Raw genomic sequence first — 15338 nt, forward strand, 5'->3', positions numbered from 1 at the left:
ATTAGTAAATGGTATAATTGGACCATGATCTATGTTTGCCCAATCAGCTAATGAAAAGTCTTCCTTTGCAGTTGTTGGTGGGAATGTAAATGATGTAGCCTCTGTGGAAGACAGTTTGATGGTTCCTCAGAAAGTTAAGTATAGTATTACCATATGACCTGGCAACCCCACTACTAGGTATAAGCCCCCAAAAATGGAAAGCAGGGACTAGAACAGATATTTGCACACAAATGCTCATAGCAGCATTATTTACAATTGTTAAAAGATGGAAGCAGCCCAAGTGCCCATCAACCCATGAATGGATAAATAAAATGTGGTGTATATGTACAATGGAATATTATTCAGCCATAAGAAGAAATAAAGTCCAGATGCACGTGACAACATGGATGAACATCAAAGACATTGTGTTGAGTGAAATAAGCCAGACACAAAAGGACATATATTGTATGATCTCTCTGATATGAAATATTAGAAAAAGCAAACTCATAGAGTCAAAATCTAGAATAAAAAAAAATCCATGGGATGGTATGACCCAATAAACCCTATTTAAAGCCAGGGACTATAGTTAATGGTACAATTATAAAAATGTGCTATCATCAATTGTGGCAAATGTGCCCAACTAATGCAGGGTGGTGGTGATGGTGCAGTATCAGGAACCCTGCATTTTGTGCAGGATTTTTCTGCACTTATCTAATAAATAAACAAATAAATAAATAGGTAGATAGATAAATACATTTTTGAAAGGTTATTGGTGTGTATAAGGATATTCTTTCTCTTTAGGTATACCCCACAGACTTGGGAGAGTTCAAATAATGTCTGCAGATTTATAGCAGTGATATTATCTCATATGTTCTTCAAAACATGGTATATGTAATTAGTGGCAGACTGTGTTCTTTAACCTAAATCTCCCAACTCTAGAAGGATAAACATTTAAAAGGTGGAGACTGCTTCAACCCAATGGAATTAGCAAAAGCATTATCAATAGGTGCTGCTATTCTCTTAAGTATCAAACTTAACTCCTTTGTCATTCATCAGCAGTATTCAAGTGCACCCTTTCTATCCAATAGCAGTCTAAAATCATGTATGTTTCTCAATCCTATAATTCCAGTGACCTCTCTGAGTAGCATCCCGTATTTTGGGATTTTTCTAACTTTCATACATGTTTTGTACACATTCATATTCATCAATTAATTCCTTCATTCATTCAGCAAGTATGTATTTAGTATGTTCTGGTTATCATGCCAGGTGTTAAAGACACAGAAGAACAAATCGGACAAATTCCTTGCCCCCAAGCATCTTACATTCTAATAAGGCACGTAGATGATTAAAATGATATAATATGTTAATACATCAATAAATGTAATGCACTTATTAAAACAAAGGTTGGAGAGAAAAATAAATGTAGGTAGAGACATAGACTGTGAGGTTCTATTTTAGATATGATGGTAAGTGAAGACCTCTCTGGGTCTTTGATATTTTTGTGAAATAGCAAGGAGTTTACTTTTGGAGAAGACAATGACTAATGAGAGTGCTAGGAGAAGGAGACAAGTGCCAGATCATGTATAAAGCTTTCTCAACTATGAAAAGATCTTTGGATTTTATGGTGATTTTATAAGAAGCATTGGGGGTAGAGGGAGGAAGAGTTGAACCTTCTCAACAAAATGATGTGGCTTAATTTCAAACAATCCCTCTGGCTGCTCTATGGGAAAGTACTTGATTGAAAAATAGAGTGGATGTGAAAACACCCTTTAGGACCAACATTTACTACCTTGTGTTCTAGGCAAACAAATACATCGAATGACCCAACTACAGTAGGTGATGATTTAAAACCAACTAATCATTCCATTTTCACAAATATTTTATTCCAACAACAGAATGTCTTTAAGCGATATTAATGATTAAAATTTTAGGCACCAAAGCTATTTGCCAGAGTGGTATTTTGATCCCTCCCTTAAACCATCATGCACTGACAGTCTACATTCATTTTGTGTTGATCTTAATATATCAGGATGAGATTGAAACCATAGCTAATCATACAACAAATATCTGCAGCCCCAGAGATATCTGAACAGAATAACTTAGAGGAAAGGGCAAAAACAGGAGAATAAGATATTAGGTGAAAGAAAGGCAGGCTCATTGACAGTAAAATATGACAAGAAAACTAGCAGGAGAGAAACGAAACAGATGATTTAAGATAAACAATTTTAGAACATAGGGAGGAAGTTCCAGACCACAAGCTTTCTCTTTCCTGCATTAAAACAGCTATACTAAAAGAAGCCCCTAAACTGGCAGACTAAAGAACTGTTCCCCAGGGAAGAAATGAGTGATACCTGTAGCTTCCCAAGTAGAACTCTTCCAAGCTGGATAGAGAGATCTATGTGGACAGAGATCTAATAATTCTTATTGAACGGTAAGTCATCTGGCCCCAAATGGTGTCAAGTACCTAGTGGATATTCAATAATATTGTTAAATTAATGATTAAATGGATGAAAAGGGATTCCAGGGAAATATTACATTCTCATTCTTCAAAATATTTCAGTCTCAAAGACAGGAACCCCAAAGCAAAGAGGAAAAGTGAATGCCCTAGATGATATATCCGGAACCAAACTTCTTTAACTAAGGGGTTCTACTTAAATCCATAACTTCAAATTCCCTATTTCGATTAGCTGTCTCCTAAGCTATTTGTTTTTTCTCCAAACTTAAAGAAGGTTATCTCAGGTTCTGGGAAAATCCCTCTGCCCCTGCCTGCTGCACCTAGAGCTGAGGGAAAGCCCATTTCAGACAGTAGGGAAAACCCACACCTCACCACAACAACACATCATGAGTTGTCTGGGCCACTGGAGCATAAATGAAAGAGAACTGGAGTAGTTGAGCAAGAGGAAGGGGGTGGAGACAGCGTAACGGAATATAAATGCTGAGATGCCACGGAGGCCGCAGAGACACAGACACCGAGCAAGAGCTCCAGCAAAGATTTTCACTGCAGGTTGATTTGACCTGGGATTAACCAGGGGATACTGAGCAGAATAGAGATGAATTCCGAAGATGGTTCTTTAACAGAGAACAGCAGCTTGCATCCTGAGAATGGAGAACAAGGTAAGTCAGATCTGATTTCTTATATATCGGTAATAGGTAGGTAGGTAGGTAGGTTGGTAGATAGACAGACAGACAGATAGCTACATAGATGATAGGTAGATAATTAGGGAAGAAAGTGTGGCTTTGTCTTTTTGAGAATTTGATTGGGTTCCATTTCAGTCAGGATAAAGGAGACAATGGGAAGAAATGAGAAGATAGGATGGCTGAGACTTGAGAGGGACCCACAGAGGTGAATTTTGGCAGATTTTTAAAGATCCTTTTCTTTGTTTCAGTTTATATCTTCTCAATTTTTTAGATTTAATTGGAAAACTTCCTGTCCCAGCCCAGTGTACACTCCGTCATTTTGCCATATCCACCTGTACATATTCCAGGAAGCATCACCTGCCCTTATGGAAAGCTCTGTGTTCCATGGAAAGTCTTGATAGCCTTCCGATATCTCTTGCTTCCTGTGTGCCTCACCTCCTGTGTTCTTACGACAGCATCATCCAGTGGCTGGAAATGTGAAGGTTTAGAACCCTTGAGAAAATAGCCATAAAAGCATCTGAATCCTTGAAAATGCTGTCCTGTGCCTCAGTATTTTTATGGGCCCCTCCCTTTTCTTCTACTTGATCTTCCCATTTCTCTCTTATAATCACAGGCTTCAAATTCTACATGAATCCTTTCCTTTATTTTTTTCTTTGAAATTGCCCATTTTAGCTGTATTTCTCTCTTCTATTTGTCTATTCTGTCCACATATCTATTCTATTTCCTATTACTAGAATTCTCCCCTTTGTTTTTCCATACCATTTTTCTATGACGCTTACTTGATTATTTTTCCTGTTTATCCCTCTTTCTCCCTAATTAATGAGGCATGCAAAAAAAAAAAGAGCTAACATTTAGAAACTAGGGCTTACTTAAGCTGAAACAATCTGAAGGAAGGTATGTTTTCCCCTGTGTCTGCTAGACTGGTTTTCTATAGAAGAGCATAGCTTTACCTCTGAAAAATCTGTCCCTTGCCTAAGAATACAAATTAAAGTGTGGGTGACAAGTGCAAAGCCTGCAACTTTTCAGCTAACCAAGTGAACCATAATTTATCGCTTAGTTGAGCAGCAGCCAGAAAGAAAAAAAAATATGATAATAAAACTATTCAACAAATAGAAGAATAGTTGAAAGAAGGAGGACCTGTTGAAGGAATTCTTAACTTTCTCTCAGCTCATCCCAATTTTGTGTTGAATTTTCACTGTATGCTGCAATGGTAGTTGCTACATTGGTATGAATAATCATCAGGTGTCACCCTTGGATGATTCAATAGGAAATAGGTGGATTTATTTTCAATTTCCGCATCAGTGAACCAGACCTGTAATCAGAAAGGAAAGGTGCCATTGGGGAAGTGCTGGTCACCTAGGAGATACACCAAACTGTGGGTAACCACAATCCTCACTAATGGATATAAAATACTATCTGGGAGTCATCTCCAAAGCTTAACCATTGGGTGAGCCCTTGGGCTGAACCAGGCTCCGGAGGGCATGAGTATTTGGCTGAGTGGGAACTTGCTAAGGAGTCAGGGCTGTGGCCGCATTGTATAAGCAGCGTAAATGACTCTCCATGATGAGAAGTGAAACTAGACAGAGCTCTGAACTTCTACCCTACCTACCAGGGACTGCTTCCGGTGATGACTGAATGAGGGTGAAAAAGGAAGGTCTGCTTTGAGAGGCTGAGAGAAATAAAATTAGACAGGAATGAAGTAAAGGCTTCTCTTGCAAAATCTGAATGCAGATCTACGATGGGAAGGGCAAACCCCAGAAGAAGCAAAGTTGATGTAATGGTGGACATGCTAAATTGTTATGAAAGAAAGCAACACCTCTTTTCCAAGTTTAACTTTAGACAGATGTTTTAAGGGGAAAAAACTGATTTCAAGACATTTCCTATGTGTACAAGTCTTTTAATTATGACAGTCATCTACTTTATAAAACAGAACCGTTTTTGCATATTGAGACTATTTTCTTAGTCAGTTATAATATTGTTCAAGTAGCCATCTTCTTTTTCCATTTTGAGAACAGCTTTTTTGTGGAGTCAGATTAAAAATAAATCCTGATATTTCATCCTAGCAAATGTCAGTTCCAAAATCTAAGTTAAAAATTTCCCTTCATTACTTTCTCAATTACTTATATTCTACAACAGATATCTTTCTAGGTTTTTTTTTTGTAACTAAGAATTAGAATTCACATCACATTCATATTCTAAATTCTTTCACAGAAATTTTTCTTAATAGTGAAAGAAAACTTTGACTTTGTTTCACCATCACACAGATGGGTAAAGGAAAAAAATCAACTTCTACCCAATATTTAGTCTATAATATTATTATAGTTCCTCTTAACTTTTAATTTTAACTTTCCTTGGAAAATTCAAATACTTCAGAAATTATTTTTAATTGAAGTATAATTTACATACAATGAATGCACAATTACAAGTGTATAGTTTCATGAGTTTTGAAAATTGTATAACCACAACTCCAATCAACATATAGAATATTTCTAGCATCTCAGAAAGTTCCTTCATGCCGCTTTTCTGGATCAATGCCCCTCCCTCACACATAAAGGCAAATGTGATTTTGATTTCTATCACCATAGTTTAGTTTTGTCCATTTTTGTATTTCATATAAATGGAAGTAAACAGTATGTTATCTTTTGTGCCAGAAATTTTCAATGTATTTTTTGAGATTCATCCATGAATCAGGCCACAAAATACTACATACTGTATATTTCCATTTATATGTTCCGTATATCTTATATTTTTTTAAATTATTGATTAAAATTTCTTTTTTTTACCCATTCTCCTGTTGATGAATAATTGGGTTATATCTAGGATTTGATCCTTATGAATAAAGCTGCTGTGAACATTCTTGTGTAAGACTTTTTGCAGAGATGTTTTAATGTCTTTTGGGGAAATACATGGGAGTGGAATTGCTGGGTCATAGAGGAGGTGTATATTTAATTTTATGAGAAGTGTTTTCCAATGTGTTTTTCCATTATATACTCTCACCAATAATAGATGAAAATTCCAGTTGCTCCAGTCTTCACCAACTATTGGCACTGTCAGTCATTTTGTGTTTAGTCATTCTAGCTGTAGAAATTTTTATAACATTATCCATATTTATCCCCATTCTCATCATCTCTCTTAAACAATAAGTTATTTTAGGGAAGTTAAGACATTGTGCTGCAATATTCTTTTTATATGTCTTCTTGGGTAATCAGGTACTTAGTAAGTGTTTGATTATTATTAAAACAATAAAATTATGATAAATGTAGAATTGTGTACCTACTAAGTACATACGTGGAAAGATATTTTAGGGTTTCAGTATTATGCCTAAATTGTTTAATTTCTAGTCACCAACAAACTCTCCAAATCACTCAAGATTTGGGGAAAATTAACTCATAAGTTTCATACAAGGAGATGGGGAGATGCATAATTACTTTTTCATTTAAGTGCCTCAAGAGAATATTAGATGACGATGATCTCGTCTTACTTCTAGAGTCTGCCTGACTTCATCAACAGCTTTCTCCCTTACAGGTAACGCCACCAGCTCCCACTTTGTGACACATCCTGAAGGATCCCTTCAGGTCCCTGTCCCATGTGCTGTAGTGACTGTGGCCTTCATCACCAGTTTAATCATAGCTGTCATTGCCTTAACAGGTAGGTCAGCACCTCATGAACTCATTCAGAGACTCCCAGAGCTAAGCATTCATACCCGGCTGAAATCAGTGGTGACTATCTTGGTCTAATTAATCAGAAATTCTGGTTTACTTAGGATCATCACATATATAATTTATGGCTAATTTCCTAAACAATACTAAATATAATTCCATGTTCCTTTGATGATTAATGCAATACTTTTGAGTTTTCCAGAACTTTATAAATATTAAAAGTGTCTATGGCTTATTAATCTATACAGGAGAAAATTATATTTGAGCAGATTTGAGCTCTAGAATGAAGGGAGCTCATTTGGATTCTTCATAAATGGACATTTAGTTACAAAAATTGTGGGCTTCCCATCTTGTTGGTGAAAAAGTAATTTCTAAGCCGTAGATTCATAAAGAATTGGCCCATGTTTTATCTTTTATCCCAAGGACCACAAAATGGTGATATGGATAATTAAGCCTATATCTAGAAGTTTTCAGAGAATCTGTAGTGAGTGGGATGGTAGCCAATGCATATAGCCATAACAAGATATATTTGTGTCTTTTACAAACAAACTTTACAATTTTATGAAACACCCTCAGTCATAGACTTTTATGTATTTTAACTACTTCCATAAAAATTCTTCTTTCTTTCATCTTTCAATGTATTGTTACAGCTATTGCATCTTCAAAATTCTCCTATTCTGCATTCAGATTACTTGGAATTTATAATGCACTTTCTTCTTTTCTAGTCCAAAGACTATTTTCAGGGTTTTTCTATTTTCCTGCCACTTTCTGATATTATGACCCAAGGGACACCTCCTTATCTCTCATACCCTGTACAATGATGAGTAGGCAAAATGGAAGTTCAGATAAAATGAGAAACTGCTTTCTTCTTATTCTTCTCAGAATGTTCCTTCTTGGCTCTCATCCTTTATCACCTAACAGTTCAAAGTTCCCTGAGCTACTTTTGCATGCTGTGGGCATTTGGTTTCTTTTTTATTCCTTCTCTTTTTTTTTTTTTAACTAACAAACCATTTTCCTGTTCACAGTGGGCCAGTATAATTGTCCAGGCCAATATATGTCCTTGGTGCCATCAGAGAGCCACGTCACTTCATGCTCAGATGAGTGGGTTGGATATCAAAGGAAATGCTACTTTTTTTCCACTATGAAAAGGAGCTGGACCTCGGCTCAAAGCTCTTGTTTGAAACATGGTGCTACTCTTGCTCTCATTGATTCTGAAAAGGACATGGTGAGATCATAGTATTCAAAACAGTTTCATAAAATAGTTGTATTCTATTTTTGTATGTAATCTGTGGTTTCCCTCTCTGTTCCCTTCTAAGAGAAGATATTGTACATGTATCCCATGTAGGAAAGTGAGTCTCAGAAAGCCATATGCTTAGGTCAAAATGAGAGTTCATTTCATCTTTTATGTTTGTTTTGATTGCTTAGTTTCAAAGACCAGGAATCCAAATGAGCTGATTCTTTATAGAATTAGCAGTCTATCATCTTAGCTATCATACCTCTAACTGCAGCTTCTGAGATATAGGATTTATTATATCTTTGCCCAGAGGAGTTAACATATACTTTGTTCTTTCTTCAAGATCTTTCTAAAACAATATGTGGGTAGAACTGAACACTGGATTGGGCTGAACAATGAAGATGGTCAGACATGGAAATGGTCAAATGGCAAAGTGTTTAACAACTGGTAAGTCTCAAGAATTTTCTTCACCTCTCTAGACTGGCAGCTCAGGGAAACTATTTTCCTTCTCTGCTTTTGGAAGCACTTTCAGTATAAAGGTTTTGCTCCTCATGAGCAAAGTTCTAACCTCTTTTGTAAGCGTTTTTTCTTTGGCATTTTTTAAAGGAAAGGTTTTATTATTGTTTTTTTATTTATTGTTTATTATTTATTTTTATCCCCTTGAAATTCATACCATAAATGCTTCTAGTAATTTGTTCTCAGTGAACTTCAATGTAAGTAAAAGACTTAGTTTGGAAATATTCCATATATAATTATGATGATGCAAAAAACAAACCCCAAACCACAACATTTCCAATCTCATGTTTATATTTTACTGATGAGGTAACTGTTGAAAAAGAACTCCCTCCTATTCTTCCCCAGTTTCCATCACTACAGGAACAAAGAACAATATTTTCAGTGGCTACGTAGAAGGTTCTATGTACCTGAGAGAAAACTTGCTCCAGGATTAAAGATACTGAATCTATTTTCCTTATTTTTAGTGAAGTTAAATTTTAAATTTTGAGGGGCATTTTATAGATTTGGTGTTAATTTATTCCATCTTAGCATTCAGAATTGAAACAATTTCTAGCAATCTAATTAATTTTATGATAATTACCAATAAAATAACAAGGAGATGAAAATGCAGGTCCCTAGAAAAGGGAATCTTAATATGTGTCCCATGCTCCCATATCTAGAGACGGGCTTCAGGTACCCTAAATCCCCTAAAAGTGTGTGCAGAAGTATGCATAAATGTTTGATGTATATACTTTAGTTTGGAAATATTCCATGTATAATTTCCAAGTGTTTCTCGATGGGCCTGTGAACTCAGAAATGGCCAAGAATCCCTCCTCTGGAAATTGTCAACCAAATGAATGGGGATATTTACTCTTAGCTCTGAATCTTCTACATACCACTCCTTTAAATTCTTGTCTATTGTCTCTGCAGATTAGTCTATGACTTTTTAACAGGCAGACTTGCCTCATGCATTCCTACTAAACAATAAGTCAGGGGTGTCAGCCACCCACAAAGTTTCTTCTCTTGTAAATAAACAGAAATGATTAACTGAAAATAATTCTGAGTTTTCCTGTTGTTTGACAGGTTCAACCTTACAGGATCTGAGAACTGTGCATTTCTCAATAGCACAGAGGTCAGCAGTGAAGAATGTCAAAATAATTTACACTGGATCTGTAGCAAACCTTCCGAATAATGAGGAACATACTCACTTCTGGACTATCATGGAACTAAACTGAGTGTAGGTGGATGCTGCTCTGTGGTCAGAAATTTTCCATAAGGACTCTGGAAAATCTTCATCTTATTTTGGAAAACTGCTTCCAAACAGAACTGTGGAGAAAAGAAAGGGAAATTCTGGGAAAGCCTGCACTGTGGAACACTCCTGCCTTGAGCTAAAAACATCACAGGTTGACAGATAAGCAAGCCCAAGAATGAGAAGAATGACTGTAAAACTTTTCAGATGCACTTTATAATTTTTAAACCTGGAAATAGTAAAATAACTAGGTTTAATGTTATTATTTATTGCTGAATGACTACCAACAGTGTGTGCCCTTCATTCATTTGCACTATATGAAAGATTGAGATGACAGTATCAAAAACTGAATGTAAACAGGGACTGGTGACAGATCAGATATTTGGTCGAAATGCATTGCTTAAACTCTGAGAGCATTTGAAAGTGGGCAAGTACTTATACTGAGCTTAGGAATATTTCTCTCTTTTTTAGAGAAGTCTACCAAGTTACTTTGCAATTTTTGTACTCCCAAAGCATGGTGTGAACGTGTATTTATATTTGTTTGTTTTTACTTCCTCAATGTAACTGGTCTTTTTTCATGGTACATATTTCTTTGCCTTTAAATTTTTATATTCTGTATTTGGCAGAGAAAAGACAAAGGCAAAAAAACATGAGGAAGATTTGGAAAACAGATGAAAGTGTTGGAAAATGTGCAATAGGTGATGTGGCAAATATCTATAAGGAAAAATTCAGTATTGTTAAAGCTGGAATAATGCCAGTCTTATCTTATAATTTGTGTCCTCCCTAATTAATTCTATCATGTGCAATATTTCATGTAAACTATTTTCTTTGTGCAATGAAATGTGTCTATTTGTTTATGTTTTGAATTCTACAGTTATAAGCTGTTTTTAGGTATATGGAAATAAATTTAAAATCAACAAAATGGTTTCCAAGAAGTGTGTATTCTTTCAAAATGTGTTCAAACTTAGATATCGTACCAGAAAACAGAAAATAAGCAAAATACTCTAACATTAACAAAAATCATATCTATAATAAAACCTTAGATTTATAACATGGCTTATACTTTTGAAGTTGTTTTCATACATGTGTATCCTAAAGGGTGTGTCTAATTTTATATATTTAGCAATAAATGCAGGTCTAATTGATTTGGGAGGAATTTGCCACTTTTGAAAATTTCTTTGTTTCTGTTATTTTCTTTTTTCTTTTATTGCTTATCACCCTCATCCTGAAGAGGCACAGAGAAATTAGGAGACACCTACAGTCTCTCAGAATCAGTGTAAGGACCTATTCATAAACTCATCCTCACTTCAATAACACAATAATTGGTCCTCATAACTGATGTTCTGAAAGCATCTGGTTAAATTCTAAAGCACTACACATATTTTGGTTATCAGCATAAAATATTGAATTAAATAGAAACAACAACTGCATAATATTCATGTTATATTTTAATCAGGAAGAAATTAATGACTCAATAATTTTACAGATGTATTTTGCAATATTCTCCTCTAACATTTGGAAATGCGTAATATATATGTTCTCTTTAAACTGTGTCACCAGCATGGCATATTGAAAAGAAATGTAGACTCTAGACACTACTTAGTGATAAATATTATACAGGTTTCTTAACCTCTGTGCTTCTCAAATCCCATAGCCGTAAAAAAACACAGTCTCCTAGCTCTAATGTCCTGCAATTAATAATGTCATGCCATCAAATAAAAGCCTATTCTCAATTTTCGTAAATTTGGCCAGACTTTCACATGTCAAAATATAATTGAAATTAAAACACAAAAAAAATTCTGAGGAAGGTATTGGGAAATACATGACTGCAAAGACTGCTAGTGATTGTGTAAATTAGTTTAGTTTAACTTTTTGGAAAGCAGTTTGGCAATCCTTGTAAAAAACCTTAAAATGATTCATAACTTTAATCTTCATTAATTTTCTCTTTGTGAATTTTAAGGGAATAATCTTGGATTTGCAAGACATAACCACAAAAATGTTTACTAAACGGCTGTTTTTAATACTGAAAAATCAAGAGCCACTCAATAGTCCAAAAATAAGAAATTGGTTAAATAAATATGATTTTATTACATGAAGAAATGCTATATCAATATTGTAAAAAATAATGAGGAAGATTATTTATGTATATGGGATAATACTCAAACTATTATTGCTAAGATGGTTAAAAATAATGTATACCACAAGATCCATCCTGGTTAATAGTAAACTTTTTTTTTTTTTATGTTGAAAGAGGGAAAAAAACCTGCAAAGGCAAATATAGTGGTTTTTCCCAAGTTTTGGGGATATAGGTAATATTTATTTTCTTCTCTGTGCTTCTCTACAGTTTCAACATTTTCTAAAAAATATTTTATTCTAAATAAACACCATATAGGATCAGAAAATGGAATAATTTCATTATTTAAAGTGCATCTCTACTTTCTAGTGCTCAACTACAAATATTGAAATGAGTTTGCTTCAAGATCCACCCCCCAAAAGTCCCTAGGCTAAATTAAGTCTGGAAGTTCCCCCGTGCACTGTGTAGGACACCCACAGGCTGCATTGCCATCTCGTGGCTCAGTAATGTCACTGCACCTCTGTTTTGAGGATGTCACTGTCAAAAGACAAAAAAAATTTCTGTATTGTTCTTTATAGCCAAGTGACCTTTGTATCTGATTTCAGTCGTGCCTCACTCCCAGGTTCGTGGAATAGAAGCAGTGACTGTGGCCACTCTCTAAACAATATGTTTTGTAATTGTCCTAACTATACAAGGAAATAAATGAAGTAGCCAAGGGGGTACAAAGTTAAACCCTTATAAGCCTTCACCCTAACCACATTTCTCAACATCGTTTATGCTAAGTGAAAAAGCTAATCAATATAATGTATGGTAAAAATGCCTGTATATACTAAAGCACTATATTACCTTAAGCCAAGACACTTCAACATTTTCCGAAATTAGTCCATACACGTCCTGGCTTCTTCCTGGGTTCTGGTGACACCAGGTGTTTCTTGATTTGTGGCAACATCACTCCAACCTTGCCTCGCCTTCCCATGACCGTCTTCTCCCTTTATGTCTCCATCCCCACATGGCCTTCTCCTCTCTGGGTCTGTCTCTTTTTTTCCTTTTCACATTAGGGCACCAGTCATTGAATTAAGGGCCCACCCTGACACAGAATGACCTCATATTAACTTAACATTGCATCTGTAACAACCGTATTTCCACAGGGTCTCATTCTGAGGAGCTGCAGATGAGGACTTCAACACATCTTTTAGAGGGACACAATCCAATCCACAGCTTACGGTTAACAGAAATCAGTGCATATATATCCCGATAAGAAAAGAATAAGAATATTCGTATCAGCAGAGAACCAACTGGGCTACACTGAGCCTACACTTCCAACCTATGGAAACTGCAGGATAATGGTGCGGTTTCAAACCATAAAACATGTTATGGTGGCAACAGAGAATTAATACACTATACTTTTTTTTTATGTTTTTTTTCTTCATTTTATTGAGATACATTCACATACCATGCAGTCATACAAAACAAATCGTACATTCGATTGTTCACAGTACCATTACACAGTTGTACATTCATCACCTAAACCAATCCCTGGCACCTTCATTAGCACACACACAAAAATAGCAAGAATAATAATTAAAGTGAAAAAGAGCAATTAAAGTAAAAAAGAACACTGGGTGCCTTTGTTTGTTTATTTCATTCCCCTATTTTTCTACTCATCCATCCATAAACTAGACAAAGGGGAGTGTGGTCCTTACGGCTTTCCCAATCCCATTGTCACCCCTCATAACCTACACTTTTATACAATTGTCTTCGAGATTCATGGGTTCTGGGTTGTAGTTTGATAGTTTCAGGTATCCACTACCAGCTACCCCAATTCATTAGAACCTAAAAAGGGTTGTCTAAATTGTGCATAAGAGTGCCCACCAGAGTGACCTCTCAGCTCCTTTTGGAAACTCTCTGCCACTGAAGCTTATTTCATTTTCTTTCACATCCCCCTTTTGGTCACGAAGATGTTCTCCATCCCACAATGCCAGGTCTACATTCCTCCCCAGGAGTCATATTCCATGTTGCCAAGGAGATTCATTCCTCTGGGTGTCTGATCCCATGTAGGGGGGAGGGCAGTGATTTCACCTTTCAAGTTGGCTTAGCTAGAGAGAGGGCCACATCTGAGCAACAAAGAGGCATTCGGGAGGAGGCTCCTAGGCACAACCATAGGGAGGCCTAGCCTCTCCTTTGCAGCAACAGTCTTCCCAAGGGTAAATCCTGTGGTAGAGAGCTCAACCCATCAAACCACCAGTCCCCCATGTCTGTGGTCATGTTAGCAATCATCGAGGTGGGGTAGGCCAATACCCCTGCATTCTCCACAGGCTCCTCAAGGGGGCTCTACATATATTTTTCCTTGTTGTTTTTTTTTTTAACTTTTTTTTTTAAATCAACTGTATGAAAAATAAAAAAATTAAAAAAAAATACTTAACAAAACAACATACAATAAAAGAACATTTCAAAGAGACCATAACAAGGGAGTAAGAAAAAGACAATAAACCTAAGGTAACTACTTTACTTCCAACATGTTCTTACTCTACCCCAAGAAAGTTACCTAATATAGCAACATTTCTGTGAACTTGTTCCTACTATACCCATCAGAGATTAACAGACCATAGTCATTCCTGGGCATCCCCAGAATGTTAAATTTACCCAAGATAGCTTATCTGTTCTTCTTGGATTATTGTTTGCCCTTCCTTAATTGCTCTCTATTGATAGTTCCCCTACATTCTACATTATAAACCATTTGTTTTACATTTTTCAAAGTTCACATTAGTGGTAGCATATAACATTTCTCTTTTTGTGCCTGGCTTATTTCGCTCAGCATTATGTCTTCAAGGTTCATCCATGTTGTCATATGTTTCACGACATCGTTCCTTCTTACTGCCGTGTAGTATTCCATCTTGTGTATATACAACATTTTATTTATCCACTCATCTGTTGAATGACATTTGGGTTGTTGTCATCTCTTAGCAATTGTGAATAATGCTGCTATGAACATTGGCGTGCAGATATCTGTTCGTGTCACTGCTTTCCGATCTTCCAGGTATATACAGAGAAGTGCAATCGCTGGATCGAATGGTAACTCTATATCTAGTTTTCTAAGGAACTGCCAGACTGACTTCCAGAGTGGCTGAACCATTATACAGTCCCACCAACAATGAATAAGAGTTCCAATTTCTCCACATCCCCTCCAGCATTTGTAGTTTCCTGTTTGTTTAATGGCAGCCATTGTAATCGGTGTGAGATGGTATCTCATTGTGGTCTTAATTTGCATCTCTCTAATAGCTAGCGAAGCTGAACATTTTTTCATGTGTTTCTTGGCCATTTGTATTTCCTCTTCAGTGAACTGTCTCTTCATATCTTTTGCCCATTTTATAACAGGGCTGTCTGTACTCTTGTCATTGAGTTGTAGGATTTCTTTATATATGCAAGATATCAGTCTTTTGTCAGACACATGGTTTCCAAAAATTTTTTCCCGTTGAATTGGCTGCCTCTTTACCTTTTTGAGAAATTCCT

The 15338-nt window shown here is 35.9% G+C and overlaps 1 protein-coding gene across 1 annotated transcript; it reads left to right on the forward strand.

Annotated features, from left to right (window-relative positions):
- The first annotated feature begins 2911 nt into the window (after positions 1–2911).
- On the forward strand, positions 2912–11747 carry LOC119543101 (early activation antigen CD69-like). Its single transcript, XM_037847777.1, has 5 exons — positions 2912–3093; positions 6643–6765; positions 7802–8001; positions 8354–8457; positions 9589–11747. The coding sequence occupies exons 1-5, from the start codon at positions 3030–3032 to the stop codon at positions 9695–9697; spliced, it is 600 nt and encodes a 199-aa protein (XP_037703705.1). The 5' UTR covers positions 2912–3029; the 3' UTR covers positions 9698–11747.
- Positions 11748–15338: the final 3591 nt, after the last annotated feature.

Source organism: Choloepus didactylus, chromosome 8, assembly GCF_015220235.1.
Source record: "Choloepus didactylus isolate mChoDid1 chromosome 8, mChoDid1.pri, whole genome shotgun sequence".
Taxonomy (NCBI): domain Eukaryota; kingdom Metazoa; phylum Chordata; class Mammalia; order Pilosa; family Megalonychidae; genus Choloepus; species Choloepus didactylus.

Coding starts and splice junctions, on each gene's coding strand:
- LOC119543101 (XM_037847777.1), top strand. CDS start 3,030: ATGAATTCCGAAGATGGTTCTTTAACAGAGAACAGCAGCTTGCATCCT. Junction 6,766..7,801: donor AGCTGTCATTGCCTTAACAG/GTAGGTCAGCAC, acceptor TCCTGTTCACAG/TGGGCCAGTATAATTGTCCA. Junction 8,002..8,353: donor TTGATTCTGAAAAGGACATG/GTGAGATCATAG, acceptor TCTTTCTTCAAG/ATCTTTCTAAAACAATATGT.